Source organism: Cyanistes caeruleus, chromosome 6, assembly GCF_971803275.1.
Source record: "Cyanistes caeruleus chromosome 6, bCyaCae1.hap1.1, whole genome shotgun sequence".
Lineage (NCBI taxonomy): Eukaryota > Metazoa > Chordata > Aves > Passeriformes > Paridae > Cyanistes > Cyanistes caeruleus.
This window is the reverse complement of record NC_141706.1, coordinates 33,664,228-33,681,632: the sequence shown is the minus strand read 5'-3', so window position 1 is coordinate 33,681,632 and position 17,405 is coordinate 33,664,228. Positions and strand designations below refer to the sequence as shown.

The 17,405-nt window shown below is 44.4% G+C and overlaps 1 protein-coding gene across 6 annotated transcripts in view; it reads left to right on the top strand.

Annotated features, from left to right (window-relative positions):
* The window catches only part of RGS6 (regulator of G protein signaling 6), a 259,407-nt gene that overhangs the window by 228,608 nt on the left and 13,394 nt on the right, over window positions 1–17,405 (top strand). For 4 of the 6 annotated variants that reach the window (XM_086891927.1, XM_086891928.1, XM_086891925.1 and 1 more), the window contains 2 exons: window positions 6,417–6,506; window positions 14,283–14,336. In XM_086891927.1, coding sequence (XP_086748053.1) covers window positions 6,417–6,506; window positions 14,283–14,336 — 144 coding nt within the window. The remainder of the gene's footprint in view (window positions 1–6,416; window positions 6,507–14,282; window positions 14,337–17,405) is intronic. The other 2 variants (XM_086891929.1, XM_086891926.1) reach the window with 1 other exon arrangement.

The following is a 17,405-nucleotide window of genomic DNA, read 5'->3' as shown; positions in this document are numbered from 1 at the left end:
TCTCATCCTGTTGCTGGCTGCCTTGGAGAAGAGGCTGACCCCCACCTGGCTACACCCTCCTTTCAGACAGTTGTGGAGTGATAAGGTCTCCTCTAAGCCTCCTTTTCTCCAGGCTGAAGAACCCCAGCTCCCTCGACTGCTCCTCATATGAGTAACTCTCTAGACCCATCATCACTTTCATTGACCTTCTCTGGACATGCTCCAGCACCTCAATTCCTTTCTTGCAGTGAGGGGCACAATACTGGACACAGGACTCAAGATGTGGCCTCACCAGTGCCGAGTACAGGGGGACAATCGCTGCCCTGGTCCTGCTGGCCACACTGTTCCTGATACAAACCAGGGTGCCATTGGCCTTCTTGGCTACCTGGGCACAGCTGGCTCATGTTCAGCTGCTGTAGATCAGCTCTCTCAGATACTTTTCTGCCAGGCAACTCTCCAGTCACTCATCCCCCAGCCTAAAGCACGGCCTGGGGCTGTTGTGACCCAAGTGCAGGATCTGGCACTTGACCTTGATGAACCTCATACAATGGCGTTGCCCCATCGATCCAGCCAGTCCAGATCCCTGCAGAGCCTTCCTGCCCTCCAGCAGATCAACACTTCCACCAGGCTCAGTGTCATCTGTGAATTGGCTGATAGTGCACTTGATCCTCTCATCCAAATCATCAATAAAGATGTTAAACAGGGCTGACCCCAGTACTGAGCCCTGGGGTCTCCACTGGTGACTGGCTGCCAGGATGTAGCTCCATTCACCACCACTCTCTCAGCCCAGCCATTTTGATAGTTTTTAACCCAGCAAAGAGTGCACCTCTCCAAACTGGGGGCTGACAGCTTCTCCAGGAGAAGGCCATGGGAGACAGTATTGAAGGCTTTGCTGAAGTCCCGGTAGACTTAATGCACAGTCATTCCCTCATCCACCAGGCAGGTCACCTGGTCATAAAAGGAGATCAGGTTGGTCAGGCATGTGCTTTTCCTATGCCCATGCTGGCTGGGCCTGATCACTTGGTTGATCTGTACATGCTGCATAATGGTAGTCAAGATGATCTGTTCCATAAATGTCCTAAATGGGAAACCTGTGTTGCAAGTGAGCAAAGAATTTGCCATTTCTCCTTATTCCCCATCATCATCCAAAGTTTGCAGCTGAGTTTAGGCACAAACAGGGAAAAAATTCTATCAGCAAGTTCAAATTTTAGGGCTTTCTGGAATCTAGCTGGTGTTCAGAGTTCATGAGAACATTTTGCTTGGCCTTCACAACTCCAAAAATCTCAAGCTTGTCACAAAACATCAAGATGGGTAAAATACTGGTGGAATTAGGAATGGATGTTTAACCACTGATTCTCTTCTTGTCTCATATACACAAATCAGAGGAAAGAACCAAGGTTTTCTGCTAAAAAGAGACATTCTTAACAGAGAACATAATTCCTGGGATCTACCACATGCCTTGTGTGAGATGTTATTATTTTTTTATCATTCAAGTTTTTTCCCACATTTTTTTTCAGTGTTCCCAAGGTTCTGCTATCTGGCAGCCATGCCCTCCTCAGGGTCACTGTGCTTTGACTGCAAGGGGGAAGAGAGACCTGAGATCACATTGCAGCACATCGATTTGGAGCAGGTGCAGCTTTGGGATGGTTCTGCTATCTCAGCCACCTCCCATGTTCCCGTCTGGATTGCAAACTTTATTTTTTCCTCCCCCTTTTCCCTCTTGTCAGGAATAATTTACAAAGCCTGTCCTTCATCTCTTTCCAAAGGTAAAGCTTGTGGAAGGAAAATAGCCAAAAGATGCTGAACCTTATCAGGGTTTATTTCTCTACACTTAAGCTGTCAGCTGTCAGGGGTGGGATTTCCTGTTGGTTTCACATAATTTTAAAAGATAATTTTTTTTTTTATTTATCTCATTGGTTCCTTTTATTATAGAAGGGACAACATTTCCCTCTTTTAATGTAATGTTGTTCTTTATATTATGTAATGGTTGTGGCAAGTGGAAAGGTTATGTTATCCTAAGTGTAACTCTTACTACAGAAGACCAGGTTCGGAGAACATGCTCAGTGAGAGTCCCCAGGACCACTGCATATTTTTCCTCACCATGGAGGAGATGTGATTCAGGTGCATAAAACACAAAAGAGGGCCTGTCTTTTTCTCAACAACGAGATGCAAGCCTCTATTGCCTTGGTTCAAGAACCGGCAAACAACAGTCACAGGGATGTTTGATAGCAAGCCCGCTCTGCTTGCAGGAGTCGTGTAAGGGATTTGTTTGCTTCCTGGAGATAAAATCCACTGCAGTTACAAAAGCAGGTTCTTGTGCCACTTTCCATGTTAGACTGACATTTCCCAATGTGCATCCATTGTCACAGGGGAGTATCAGTACAGCCAGTATTCATCAGCAGCATGCTGTGTGAGGGACTAAGTGACTGGTTGGCTCAAAAAGCCAGCTTGCCGGGGCTCCCTCACACATGTCAAGTCAGTCCCTGTCTCCACTTGCAGCTGCCACTGCAGTGGCCTGAGATGGCAGCTCAGTGCTCAGAAAGAGCTGGCAAGGCTGCAGGGGAGACCAGTGGGACACACCAGTGATGCCTGTCAACAGCTGGCCAAATCTTGAAAGACTTTTTTTTCATGCCTTTTATCATTTTATAAGCTACCTTGTTTAATGGTTTAATAGATCACTTGGGCAGTTTTGTTAGATGATTGTTTTAAATCCTTGGGTTTGCAATGTGGCTCCCTAAAGGATTGCTGTCATAGGGCTGGAGCAGGGAGCTGTGAGACTGAACCATGTGGGAAGTGGTACGTGGCAATGGCTGGGAGAGGCTGTACCACCTAGATGAAATGGTTCTCCTGTTCTTGTGCATGTAGGGCACAGGAACTTCCCATTGCACTTGTAAAGAACTGTTGCAGTGATAATTCTGGACAGACTGCTCACAGTGCAAGAGACTGGAATGTCCAGTGCTGCAGCTGCATTGTTAAGAATTGCACAGATAGTGCATTTACTTTTTCTATTTAGGGAACCAGCAGTAGTGAGTTCATTACCGTGTAATAAACAATGAAATGGAGAATTATCTCAGTATAAGGATGGAAAACTCAAATTTCTTACCAGGACTGTTGTGTAATGTCAGGGACATGGTGCATGTTTTCAGAGTGCACTGGGAGATTTCAGGCTTTAATGTGGTGCCATTTCTTTCCTCCATGTGATAAAAAGATGGAAAAAAACCCAGCTGGTCAGTAAAATAAGAAGTGAGAGACCAGTGGGTTGCAATCATCCAAAGTGAGCTAAAAATCCATGACAGAGAAGGACAAGACAATTTGCACAAGTTGCACAGAGCAACTAAATCCAAACCCACACCTCTGCCTGTTGCTCAGGCTTCCACAGAAGAATATGGTCAGTTGTTAGATCTCCAGTAGCCTTCAATGCATCTATGAAATGAGTATCTTCTAAACACTAGCTGTAGCTCCTCCCTAGGTAGTTGCAGATTCCACAATGCATAAGAGAAAATGGCTTGCTGGCGAAGAACAGAGTAGGCTACAGATCAAAGCAAGTGGTCCAGCCACTGGCTTTTCCCACCTGCAACTAGATTTGGTGTGTAAGTGGGCCACAATTTTAGCAGAAATCTTCATGGTGCAGTCTCAGTAGGGGCCTTCACTGTAGCAATGCAAGTTGTTCTGTACTGTTGCAGATTTCACAGGCAGTCTTTGCTGATCTGAGCAACTGGCTCAGATTTCCAGTAGGTGCTTCAGAAATGCGGTGTTGTAAAATAAATTACTAGTGTATCATTCATGCCTTCAATCTAGAGATTGTTGAAAGCAAGCCCTTTGAATTCATATAATTAAAAAGTAAAGTTTGCTTCTGAAGTTTTGCATGTCCCTCCTTTTCCTATGCCCAACCTTCTTTCTTCATTAGCATGCAAAGCCTAGGAATTATTATTAATAATTCCCTGTTATTCCCTGTTTGATTATATCTGCGGTGAACAGCTGAAAGGTAGCAGTGTTGCTATTTAGTGATTCCAAGATGTGAAAAGCAGAGAAAATGCTTCATACCAATTAGCTAACTGCAGTGGCAGCAGGGCTGTGGCTGTGCAATAGTCCTGTTTCAGGGAAGGGCTTCAGTTAAGAAGGCAGCTTGTGGTTTATTTCATCTCAGGATCAAAGCAATTTTTTCTCCTTCTGACCACCACCAAATGATACTCATTTTATATTGTTTTAAGGTCAAATACATGAAGTTGTCTTGACATGAGCAAGAATGATAGTTGTCACTGGCATGCAGGTGGGTCATATGGCCAGCCTCATGTGTTCTCCTTCACCTCTGTCTGTGTGGCAATGAAAACTGGAAATTATTTTCCAAAAATGTTATCATCATGTTTCAGACCAGACCCAGTTGTCTGACCACTGGTAAAGAAACCATTTGGAGCCCAAAGACAGTAAAAAAATGAATCACATCTTGCAAAAGTTAATATAAATATCCCTGTCACACATAATGTTGCCTCAGCCACAGCACCTTGCTGCCCACCTCAGTACCTGTCCCACCAGCCCCCTGCATGTCCTGGCTGCTGCAAAGAGGACCACCAAGAGGATGAAGGCTCTGGAGACCCCTCAGGCCCTTTGATGGGCTTTGTAGCCCATCAACAGAGACACTGTTGATGGGCTACAAGGTGCCCACTTACTCATCAGTCTGTCTCCTCATAGTCCTGGAAAAGCACCAGTTAGGCAAGTTTGTTTCCCAGGTAGTTACAAAGAACTTATAAGGAAGACATGGAGTCTCCTAGGAAACCTCAAGAGGCAGCAGTACAGGCAAACTGGTTGAGGCGTGGTTGGGTTTAAATCAACAGAGTCCTGCATGTATGCTAGTTGAAATGTTTAAGAGAGAACTGATGTTGAAAATCCTTATTCATTTTTTGATGATCATATCCATGATGTGCATTATTTTCCCTCTTCTTGTCTTAGGGTGTACTTGGCTCTTTCTGTCCTGCATAAATAGAACAAATGTCCCACAGCTGGATGCCAAATCTCATGGCAATGTTGTAGACAAGGAGTATGAAACTGTGCCCTACTATGTATTTTTTCTGAAACAAGAAGGGTGACAGTTGCTAAATAGCTTTATATGAACAATTCTGTTGCAAAATCTTGTGCTGTCCTTTGGATAGATGAGGATCATTTAGTCAAGACTAAAAGAAAGGGTGAAAATTAACCAGTAAAAATTGTTCCATACCAGGATGTAGCTCAAAGAATACATTTACGCTGTGTCAAAGGAAAACCAGTGGCCCTCATAGGACTACACCAAATACTGTAAGAAAGCTGAATTAAGCAGTTCTGTGTATAGACAGGTCATTGCTAATTACCCATGATGGTGAAGAGAAGGGAATTCTGCTTGGCTTGTTAACACACTGAAATAAGCTATGTGACTTCTGTCTGGTTTGGTGCTTCTAAAGTTTCATGTACAATGGCTTTAGGGCAGGAGAGAATATTTCACGTTGTATAATTCACTATAGATAAAACTGCTCATTAACTCTAAAAGTGCTTCCTTGGGCAATGTCTAAGAGAAAGGTCCAAGGTGCCTGTTTTTCTCTTGAGCTCCTTTAGTGTATTCTCAGTCATTATTTGTTCAAAGAATTTTGATTTGATTTTCTTGGTGTTTGGGATAATATCTTTTGTAAATCCAGGGATAACTAGTAGAAAAGCTGACTGTGTTAAGGGATTCTCAGCAGGAAAGTAAAGCTTAGCAAGGAAATTAGAAAAGAGTATGCAATGCAACGAAACATCACTTTGTAAATTTGAAGATACACAGAGTAAGTGCTCTCAGTGCAAACTGGAAACAGTAGTTTGACTTAAGAGAAGACCCTAAGAGAGATACTTATCCAATGTAACTTTATACATATGGTGTAGCCATCCACATCAGAGCTAGTCATGTAACTTCCCTGCATAGTCACCACAAATACGAGCTTTTTCAGGACATTAACACGTTGTCTTACTGGAGTGGATGTCTAAAGTGGAGATGAAATGTGTGCAAGTATCAGTTCCCCTCCATGAACAGGAAGAGAGTGCTGGGTGATTGTTCTGTAACTGGTGAAATGAAACCTAATCTACGAGATTTCTTTCCTTATTTCTTCTTTCCAGGGTAGGCACTTTCTTATAATCTGGGGACTTCAGAGAGTTGCAGTCTTTGCAGAATAATCCTGATAGTGAATAATGTGTGCCAATCTTTGGGGTGAGGGCTGTCTCTTTTTTTTGTGTTCATACAGCCCCAGTCACAGCAGGGTCCTGCCCCAAGATGGACCTTGTGTACCCTACCACAACACAGATAATCAATAATAGCAGACTTAATTAGAACTCTGATCAGTCTCTCTTCCTTCCAGTTTTCTGTGTTTTAAGTCCCTGTGATGTCTAAATGAGGTTTGATAACAATTCTCTGTCTCTCATTTCCCCCCATCCCACAGGAGCACATTTACAAGCTGATGAAGAGTGACAGCTACGCGCGCTTTCTGCGTTCGAATGCTTACCAGGACTTACTGCTGGCGAAGAAGAAGGTATCTGTTGGAAAGGACATGCTTGCATCTCTTAGCACCTCTTGATTCTCGCCTGCAGCTTGCTGCTAGTGTGAAAGTGAAAATATTGTTTCCTTTTTTTTTCCTTTAAGAAGGGAATGAGCACTTTTGTGTTCTTCACTGGGGGCATGGCAACCACGTGCACTGCCTCAGCATGAGTTTTGGGAAAACATGGTGACCCAAGGTAAATGTAGCATGGAAAAGTGTTCGTCTTGCACAACTGTCTCCCAAACTCAGTGCAGGCAATATAATTGACAGTATTACCTCTTTCTCATGGAAAAGACAGTATGTGATATGAGAAGCAGAACCCATCAGTCTGTTCATTACTGGTGCAAAATTTACCTATTAAGGTTTTCACCTCCCTAGTCTCACCATGTGATATTCCCTTTGGATGCCTTACCTATAGGTCCCCTTGCAGCAATTCCCATACTCCTTTCCCTTGCTTTTGCCTCCCCAGAGAAACTTCCTTTTCCTCAGAGACAGGAAATAATTGCAATGCATGTAGTAATCAAGAATTCCAGCCACACTGTCTCAGGAAATCTGGGTTTGAGCTCTTAGTCTTCTTGGTATCTGCATGAGCTCTGCCAGCACCATGATTCTGTCATGAGCCTCCAGATGAAGGTAGCAAAGGAGAGTTACAATTCTTGTCCTCGAGTCCCCTCTTTCTAAGGGGTCTAGGAGATAAGCTACTGATTTCTGCAGCTGTGGCTGTGCTGAAATGCTTCCCGCAATTCCTGATTAATTCCCATAGCTCTGTGTTTGTGTCTGTGCATGTGCATGCCATGTACATGTGTGTGTGTCCCACTTGCATTTGGCTCCCAGGACTGTACATATCCTGCAGCCCAAGCGTGTGGTTTCCCATCACCATCTTCCCTGCTGGTTTTCTGCTGCATTCTCTGTGTGCTGCCAAATTACATTGCATCGGCACAATACAATGAAATCCCAGTGGTATTTTTGTCCTGATTGTCATTGTGTGCCCTAAAAGCATGCATATGGTGACAAAAGGAGACAAGCCCCTCTGTCTGCTGTGCCTGAGACTACTGGCAGGTGGATTAGTGAAAGGTAGTGGAGGGCAGCAGTCAGCCTTCTGTTTCAAAATGTCTGGTCTGAGACAGCATAAACGGATGCTGCTTACATTTAGAAGGGTTAGACCTGACTTAGTTCAGAGACTGAGGAATGAAGGAGGTGTGAAGCAAAGTCTTCTGATGGTATAAACCATAAAAGCCTCTGCCGTCTTCCTACCCACAGCAGCTTACAGCCCCCCTACTCTCCAGTCTCTGTTGAACACGTGAGGGTTCATGTGCTTGAAAGCCAGGAGAGCTTTCTCCTCCCAGCCAAACCCATTCAAACCAAAGGTTTATTTTTTTGCAATTCTTCTTTGCTGTCAGATCAAGCCCTGGATGTGTCAGCATGACATCCTCATCCCCCCACAAAATGCCGCAGGAGCAGGTTTTGGTGTCATGTTAACGCAGCCGTGAAAGTAAGAATCAAGTTCCTTTTAGAAAGAGCTGTGGGTGCATGAGTAAACACAGGAAGGCACGAAAAAGGCAGGAGTAGATCTGTGCAGATGCTCTGTTCACCAGGCTCACATTATGCAGGAGGGGAGTTGGTGTTACTCCAGAGTCTGAAAAGCTCTTTGCAACCACATTACATTGTGTTGGGCAAGTGAATGTTTTGGAAACAGTGTAGGTACAAAGATGATGATAGAAAGAACATGACATTTCTGTATGCTGAGCTGCATGGTCCTATCTTTAGGACGTTTGGTGCAGCTTTGAGAGGCAGCCTTTTAAAATTCCTCTAAATAGCTGGAAAGCAAGTGAAGGAAAAGAGGAACCCAGTGACATATCAGAGCCTGCATGGATGGAGGATTTGGTTTAGAGCCTGCAAACAAAGTCCTGGATTTACTGATGTGAATAGAAATTCACTGCAGTTCTTTAAGTTGTGATGAGTACATCTCTCTGAGGCCTGTCTTTCCCCTAAGTCCTTATTTAAGTCCTTATTTATAACACGTTATCCTCACATGGCTTGTATATCACACTGATATGACATAGCTTACTTTCATTACTAAAAATAAGTTCTGTCAGAAGCATAACATAATGGACGTGGGGTAAAAGAGTTGCTTGCACTAAGCAAATGAACTATGGACTTCAGATTCCCACATTAATGTTTTGTGGATGGATTTGTGTCATTTGGGATCTTTTGCCCTCCAGCACTGTGTTTTGGCAAACTGAGAGGGCAGGAAAAAGGGAAAAGCAGACTGTGTGGCTGGAGCACAGGACTGGGAACTATAAAATTTGTATGCTTTCCCTGGTTGCCCCACTTAATTTCTTGTGTGAGCTTGGGGAAAAAAAAAGTTCAACCTTGCCTGCCCTATATCCTCCTCTTCTTCAAAGGGCAATAATAATAGTGACCTGCTCAGCAGAGAGATGCCAAAGCTTGATTAGTGCTTCAAAACCTACTTCACATTTCTAGTATTTGTAAAATGCTGTAAGTTTGAAGAGTTACTTTCTTCTGCACCATACAATAACCACAGATGTGGGAGCTTTCCCTCCCTGCTCTGGGAGTACAGCAATGGAGTTCGGGAAGGAAGGAGACGAAATCATGGGTTGGGATTGAGATACAATGACAGAATTATGAGGGGAACATATTGTTCGCACCACTAACTGATGCAAGACAGCAGACATAGGCTGTGTACAGACCAGACATACATACTTTGTTAATCTGTTTTAGATGGTTTTTCCTCCGTTCTTCCCAGTGTCATTATTACAAGTAACCACAGTATCATTGGCTTCAATCCTGCAGATTCATGGTGCTCAGCAGGGAACATGAGGTTGGCCTCCAGCAAGGGTGTGATTGGAAGCAGTGAGCTGCAGAGGGGAAAAACTGGGTGTACCCTTCTGCCTTGAACAGAAGGCCTCCTCCCTGCCAGCCTGGAGGAGAGATGAGAGCAACAGCTCTTTCCTCAGGAGGAATGGCCATATGCCCAGCCCAACTGGAGCTCTGAGCCTCCATTCCCAGCCCCCTCCCTGCAGCAGGTAGAAATCATGGATCTGCTGAAAGCGTCTGGCTCGAGAGGGAAGGGCTGGATGTGCTGAGATCCCGGAGCAACTCACTGTGTTTTATTTGTGTATCTATGCAGCACGTCCTGCAGGTGCTATGCACAGTCAAGCACTGACCTGCTCCTGTTTCTGCTGATATGCACCTTGCTGCAGGGTACTTACAGCAGGTAATCACCGCTGCACTGCCCTCCAGCCCTTCTCCACGGAAACCAAAATGGTGGCTGGATGTCCTTAGACAGCAGTGATCCACCTGTCAGGACAAGTGCTGTGACAAACCTCCTCAGTCAAGAGAAGGAGGCATTTTGGCAGGGTGACTTTGCTGCAGAGCAGGGGTTTATTCTCTGGAGAAAAAGCAGTGTAGATTAGTTAGTGCACCATGGAAGGGGATGCGAGTGCACAGGAACTTTTGTTAATGGTTAGAAGCAGCCAGACACATGCGCTGCTAGTTATTTTTGCAGAGAAGGGAGCAAAAGGAACAGAAAAGACCTCGAGGTACTTTCCATTACTCATTGTAAAGGTGAAACAATGACAGTGGTTGGCATCTCTGCATTAGCTGAAGCAGCAGCTGAACTGTCACGGTGCTGGCGTTCATGTCAGCCTGGCATGGGGTGGCTTCCTGCCGTCCAATCCTGCCCACAGGCAGGGGAAGCATCCTGGAAAGGCACTCACAGCTGTAGGTGCAGACAGGCTGTGAAGCCATGGGAGTGAGCCCTGCAGCACTGAGGGAAGAACAGGTTGGTATTTTCTTGGTTTAGAGCATTGTTTTGCTCTCCAGCTGGTTCAGGGAAGTGTGAATTCACTGTGATCCTATTCAAATGAACACACAGTATATGCAAAAGACTCAGGCTACTTGGTAGCACTGTACATGCCCCTTTGCTTTCTCACTTTGGAAAGATAGATGTGACTGCCTGAGAAGCCCAGGATCTACTCTTGGCCTTTTCTGAACCCAGGGTCAGGGATATTATTATCCTTTATTTTTATGTGATGCCATTCCTTCTGGAACACATTATTTTTCACCAAGTTAAAGTTCAAAATAAACCCCACTTCACATCCCAGTCTCATACAAAAAAAAAGGATTCAGTAGCCAACAAAATAAATCCAGGGAGGGAGGGAGGGAGGTAGAGAATTCTGCAGATCTTATGTTCAGAAGACTGAGTTTCTATATGTATTTCCCTACCCCTTTTCAGATCCCTGTCAGCAAGGGGATACTTAGGAGCTTCATGCCATGAGGAACTGGCTCCATTTCCAGCACAGACCTTTTGAAGCATTGCTTTTAACCAGACCCACCATGCCAGCTGCGCTCTGTGTTGTCCAGGGAGGTTCCTGTTGCAGATTATGCCCCCTTCTCAGCCCCATCAGGGCACACATGGCCAGTTTGACTTAGTGCCAGGACTTGTCTTTAATGTTATAAAGATGCTGAGCAATTTTCTCATAATTACTTTTAATAACCGGTGTCAGCTGGTTTTCTTCAGTTTTCTTCTACTAAATTTCCACACAAGTAGAATCTGCACAAAGGAACTTAAAGTTTGGATGGTTGGGTAAATGATTAATCATGAGAAAAAAAAAATTTGGAGAAGCCAGTCAATAATTAGTGAATGGCTTCTACGTGGTGAGCTCTATTTTTCTGTATCTGCCTGGGCTGAGAGATTTTCATCTGCAGCAGGGATGGTTGTTCCATATTTTATCCAAATGCATATGTCCTTTGCCATTAGCTGATGAAGTCTGTTGGTGTATTTACTGGCAAAGATTGCATTTTTTGCACCTGGGAGGACTGCATGACATGTCATGCACATGTGTTTGTCTGCCTTTGCCCCTTTGCACACACAGTGTGTGTTTGTGCAGAGGCTGCTGTAGCTGCTGCAGCAGGCAATGGCTCCAGGGTCCACACCCCAGGTCTTGTTCCCAGGACTGAGATAGGTGTGATTCGGTTTTTTTATTTTTTTTTAAATTTTTTTTTTAACTTCGTTATTTTTAAATTTCCTTCATCTGGTGTGCAAGGCAGCCTCCCCAGCTCAGCCCCGTGCTGCAGAGCTGTGGGCAGGCATTCCCTGCACGGCACACGGCCAGCCACACGGGCAAACAGACAGGAAGAGCCAGCAGGCTGTACAGCCAGCACCCACACCCACGGACATTCAAACTGCTCAAGCCAGCTCATCACTCTGCAGCCAGCCTGCCTCAGCTGCTTTTTATTTCACTAGAAAATGTCATGCTTTGACTCAGAGCTGGATGCTATGGGGACGAGCTTTCCACGCATCCAGCTAGTCCCAGCCTGCCACCGCCATGCCAAATGTGACTGCAAACCAGAGTGACTGCAAACCGTGCTTTGCAAGGCGCTTCTGTGAGACACTGCTCTGTGTGGCTGCTTCCCCACGTCTTCAGCTGTGGTAGGCAGCAAACAGCCTTGTTTAGGGCTCCCTGCACCAGACAAGCTCTCAGCACCTCAACAAAGGTGCTCCTCTTTGAAAACCACCATCCTGCCTTTCTGCTGCATGGGAAGATGCATCACCTTGCTGGTAGAAAAAAACAGAGATATTAAATTTTGACAGTGAGTGCAGGGGCACAATGTAGCCTGTATAGCAGCTCACTGTCCTTTGATTCCAGTACACACCAGAGCTCTACTTCAAAATGCAGTTGGGTCAGACACTGATTTTCCAGCCTGCAGCATTGTCCTGCTGCAGACTTCGAGTGCCTTGCGCCTGCAAGGAGCCTTGCAGAACGCTCAGTCTTTTATTCAGGTATTTCTCCTCCTGAAATTGTGTCTTTAATTTGGCTGCCAGTGGGTCTCACCACCCCTGCAGGGGACCAGCACAGAGGCCCAGTGCTCAGCTGGGCACTGTTGTCCTCAGTCCAGCTCAGTGGGACATGTTCAGCCAAAGTGGCAGGAATGCAGCTTCTCTTTGTCACCTCTGCTGCCTCAGGGTATAGGGACACCACTGAGGCTACTTCCAAGAGGGAATATCTGATGTTCTGAGCACTTGCATGGCTCTAATACTCAGCCAAAGAGTGAGGCTGATGTTTCTTTCCCCTTTCCTCTCCTCTCACATGCAAGGAGAGGCAACTAACCCTTGGATTAGTGCATATTAAATGCTCCTTTGGGGACCAGTGGACTGGCAGTACATCACTGCCTGTCTGCCAACCAGAAAGGCTGCTGTATTGCTTGGTACTAGCTTTGAGGCCTTGGCTCCATCCTCTATGTGGGCTAAAATGATGTGCCTCTAGCTTTCATTTTTGATAGCACTTTGGAACATCAGAGCTGATTGTTTGGCTTTCTCAAATGGTTGTAAGTGTGGAGGTTGCTTGTTTCTTTCTTCTGGGTAAAGAATATTGCTCGTCTTAAAAGGGCCTTATGTTTTGGTCTCATATTTGGTGATGCAGCAGGGACAATCTGCCCCATCTCTCCATGGGATGCTTAAGACTAACCTTGTAGACATCAGAGAGCTGTGAAAGCTGTGATAAACATGCAGAAGAATAAAAAGTCTTTGCCTAGACTCAACTACACAACTTCTTATTCAATTTATCTGGTATGGTTTTGGCTTCTTTATGTCTTCTCTATCTGATTTTTGCACTGGTCCTTTGTCCGGGGGTTGTTACTGCAGCTGAATCTGTGGCAGATGGTATGTCAGGTAGGTGCCTCTCCAGTGCAGTGCTTGTTTCCAGTGCACTGTGATGCACCATCGTTACTGTGGTTTTCACTTACATGTAGCTTCTTATTCCCTTCATGGCAGTTTTACTTCCATCTTACTACCCCCATTTTGCTGGCTTACCACATTAAAATAAGCTTATCTCCTGGAAATCAGCAGTGCTCACTGCAGTGAGCTTTCTTTTGTAGCATTGAGTTTCTTCTCTTCTCTATAACAATTATTTTCTCTTAGATATTCCAGCAAACGTGCCAATAAATTACTTAGTTCTTCCTTGTTAGTGGTGATTAGATCTCCCTTGTGCCAAATGAACGAAGTGCTGCAGTGAGCAACCTTCTCAGGGATATGTTAATAAAGCCACGATGCAAACCCTTGTTTCCTCACAGTACAATTGAATATCTTCTCGCATATGAATAGTCCTGTACTCCAGGTAAAAAAATATCAGTACCCCAAACTGGTTTGTATCTTTCCGTTGTCTTGCAAAGACGTGCATCTGCTGCCTTGTGTTTTGATGTAGCCAAACTTACTGGAAATACGGCTCTACTCTTTGGATAAATAGAAGAGTGTAGGTTCAGTGGCAGTGAGTCCAGTGGTGGCTTTCTTCCAGTGCTGTATTCACTCAGATATGGCTTTTTAATACTGTGAAAGCTACTGTAGTTTTTTTCATCTCTCTATGCAAGTAGATGGGAGCTTCCGATAGCTGTTTGGCAGATGTTAACCAGAATCAGAGCTCCCAGCTTGAACAGTAACAGAAGGAAAATTCAGTGAACAAGAAATCAATACCAACATCTGTAAGACACTGACATATATGAACCATTCAAAAAACTCACAGGGGAAAAGTGACATTTTCTGAGAGTAAACGTAGTGATGTCTCTCATTCTTTAAGGCATTTTGATTTCTTATGTTTGCTGTTGCAAACATTGATTTCTGCTTTTTACATTTTTTTACGACTTTTTCTTCTTGTTGCTTCCTTATATTTTGCTGCTGTTTTGAAAGACTGCATTTAAGCTGAAGGGGTTTTTTTCTGTATTTTTTATCTCCCTACTTCTTTCCCTGTTAAGCCAGAGAATTTGCAAGGTCGTAGAACTTCTCTAGAAAAGTTCACTCGCAGTGTGGTAAGTTTCTTTTCTTTTCCCTCCTTCCTTTCCTCAGAACTTCATTTTCAGTTGGGGGAAATGTGGATGCTTGACTTTTTATTTCATCCTTTATTTTTGCAGCTAGCATCTTTGCAGCTTCTCTCTTAATAACATAGCTCATCTAAATAGTAGCTCTAAAGAAGGGGTTGGGGGTGGGGGGAGAAATGGCATAATGCTCATTCTAGCTTATCGTCATTGCAAAAGCAAATTGATTTTTTTCTAGAATTAAACACAAAGTTGCCCTTTTGCTCCATTCCCACTACAGTATTTGTTGTGGCTTTTCCTTGCACAATGAAGTAGAAGAGCATGGTTCTCACAGCTCCATTGCAACAGTATCCGTACGGTTCCCTAGTGCATGGATAATGATAGCGTCGCATACATATCCACCCACAGCACTGCAGCCGCTTCCTCCGTTGCCCCCATCTGTCAGTGCTCATGTAAACAGTCATGTGCGATACCCTTTGCCTTGTTCGTGATACTGATACCGGAAAAGGAGCACAGTCACAGTGAGAAACATGACACTGTTAAACCTTTCAGACAAGGGGACAGTGGGACCTCAAGGGCAGCGGGCAGATGTCCTCCCTCTTTGTCCTTCATCAGTCTCCAACCTCCAGCCAGTCTGTCCAGAGCTTGGGCAAGACCTGCGTTCCCCACTTGCATTCAGGGATCTGTCTGTGCAGCAATTTTTCTATGGAACAGGAAAAGCAGGGAGAGGGAGCAGGACCAGAGGCAGATACTGCTAATGGAGTTGCAGGGATACCGGACAGCACAGGCTGTGTTTTGAGCATCAAAAGCAGCATGGCCAACAGGTTGTGCAAGAGGTTTCTGCCCCTCTACTCTGCTCTCATGAGACCCCACCTGGAGTGTTGCATCCAGCTCTGGAGCCCCCAGGACAAGAAAGACATCGACAGAATCCAGAGAAGGAACACAAAGTTGATTAGAGGAAGAGTACTTCTTCTACAATGAAAGACAGAGAAAATTTGGTTTGTTCAGTCTGTAAAAGTGAAGGCTTTGAGGTTACCTAATTGTCACCACCCAGTACTTTAAAGGGGTTTACAAGAAAGACAAGAGGGACTTTTTACAAGAGCATGTTGTGTCAGGGTAAGGGCGAATGAATTCAAACTTAAACAGAGTAGGTTTAGATTGGATGTTAGGAAAAAAGTATTTAACTGTGACGGTGGTGAGGCACTGGAACAGGGTACCTAGAGAACCTGCAGATGCTCCATCCCAGGAGGTATTCAAGGACAGGGTGGATGGAGCTCTGAGCAGCCTAGTCTAATGAAAGGTGTCCCTACCTGTTACAGAGGGGTTAGAACTAGATAATCTTTAAGGTTCCCACCCAAAGCATTCTATAAGTCCATGACATTCTTGCACGTGTGTGTGTATATATATATATGTGTATTTATATGTACACTATATACACACACACGGCATATGAATATAGCACCCTTGTACATTGTGAGAGAAACAGGAAGCTGTGCAGGTAAGTGTCAGCTGCTGTAGAGCAAATAAGCCAAGAGCAGTTCTTCCTGACACTGCTGTGCTACTGTGCAAGCAAACCCAAATGTAACATACAAGGCTTTCTAGTACATCCACTGGCAGACTTCCTGGGGAATGTATTTATATAGCTAATGCATATGCACACATTTAAAATATGTTGATACAAAATATATCACTATGCCCATCTGCATATTTACTACTTTCTAAGAGTCTGCCAGGGAGAGGAGTAGGAAAGATTTTTTAATTTTTTTTTTTAAAACAAACTATGCAGAAATATTTACACCGAGTGGTAAATTCTACTCCCAGATTTGCCAAGTACGTGGAAGAGTAACTCTCACTTTACTAGACTGGCTGGGTTTATAGTTGCACAGCCAAAGATGGATTTTTCTCTTGCATTTGATTTGAAGGGTAACTTGACAAGCTAAATTTGGGATGCTATGATTAGAATGTAAGTAGCTGTAAAGAAAATTGTAGTAGATTGGTCGGCATTTTAGTTCATTTTTGTCTTACTGGCTAGCATGCTGTAAATATTTTTATCTTAATTTCTCTTAATACAGACATAAAATCTCATCTTCTGATGGCATGGTAGTTACCAGAGCTAGGAAGAGTCTGAATTTTTTATACTTTGCACTATGGCAGTTTGTCATTGCCATCTGATGAGAAAATAGTCACTACACTGACATGTCATAATGTCCTCACAGGACAGTAGTACCAAAGTGAGAACTTTATAGCATACTCAGGGGACTGAATTAAGACAAAGTTAATTCTGTATGCTCTAGTTCTCCAAAATGTACTGCAGCTCCCTGACTGTGTAGGAGTGAAGCAATTCAGCAGTCCATACTTCCAGAGCTCCACTGTGCTTTAGTCATTGCTCATGAGAGGATCACATATTCAAGCTGGCCCTGAACAGGCATGATAAAGTGTATGCTTAAGATTTGGCTGGAACAGACCCCCGGTTTGTCTCTCTTAAGGGAGGAGCACTGAGCCTATTTTGCAAGCAGATTAGTATGAGGTCACATTTTCAATGACGGCTGTAAGAGAAATCTCAAAACCAGTAAAAGCTAAAAGTTTATTTGTTGTAAGGAGCCATAATTGAAGTGAAATAGTCTCAGTCTCCCAGATTGACTGAACTATTATTTGCTTGTGGATCTGGGCCACATCCAGACTGCGCTTCTCTGTCTGTCACTGGGAGGGCCAGTGGACCCCTGGAAAAATTTTCAGATTTGGTTATAGCATGTGACCCAGCATTTTGGGAAATCACAGAATTACAGAATAGTTACAATTGGAAAGGACCTCTGGAGATCACCTAGTCCAATACTCCTGCTAAGGCAGGGTCACCTACAGCAAGTTACACAGGAATGTGTCCAGGTGGATTTGGACTGTCTCCAGAGGGAGATTCCACGGCCTCCTTGGGCAGCCTATTCCAGTGCTCTGCCACCCTCAATGTAAAGAAGTTTATGAGACATAAGTCTACCTAGCCAATCTCTAACCCAGCCCTCTATGTTCAAGGGGAAGTCTTCCTTTCTCCAGCCTTCCTCTCTTACCTCC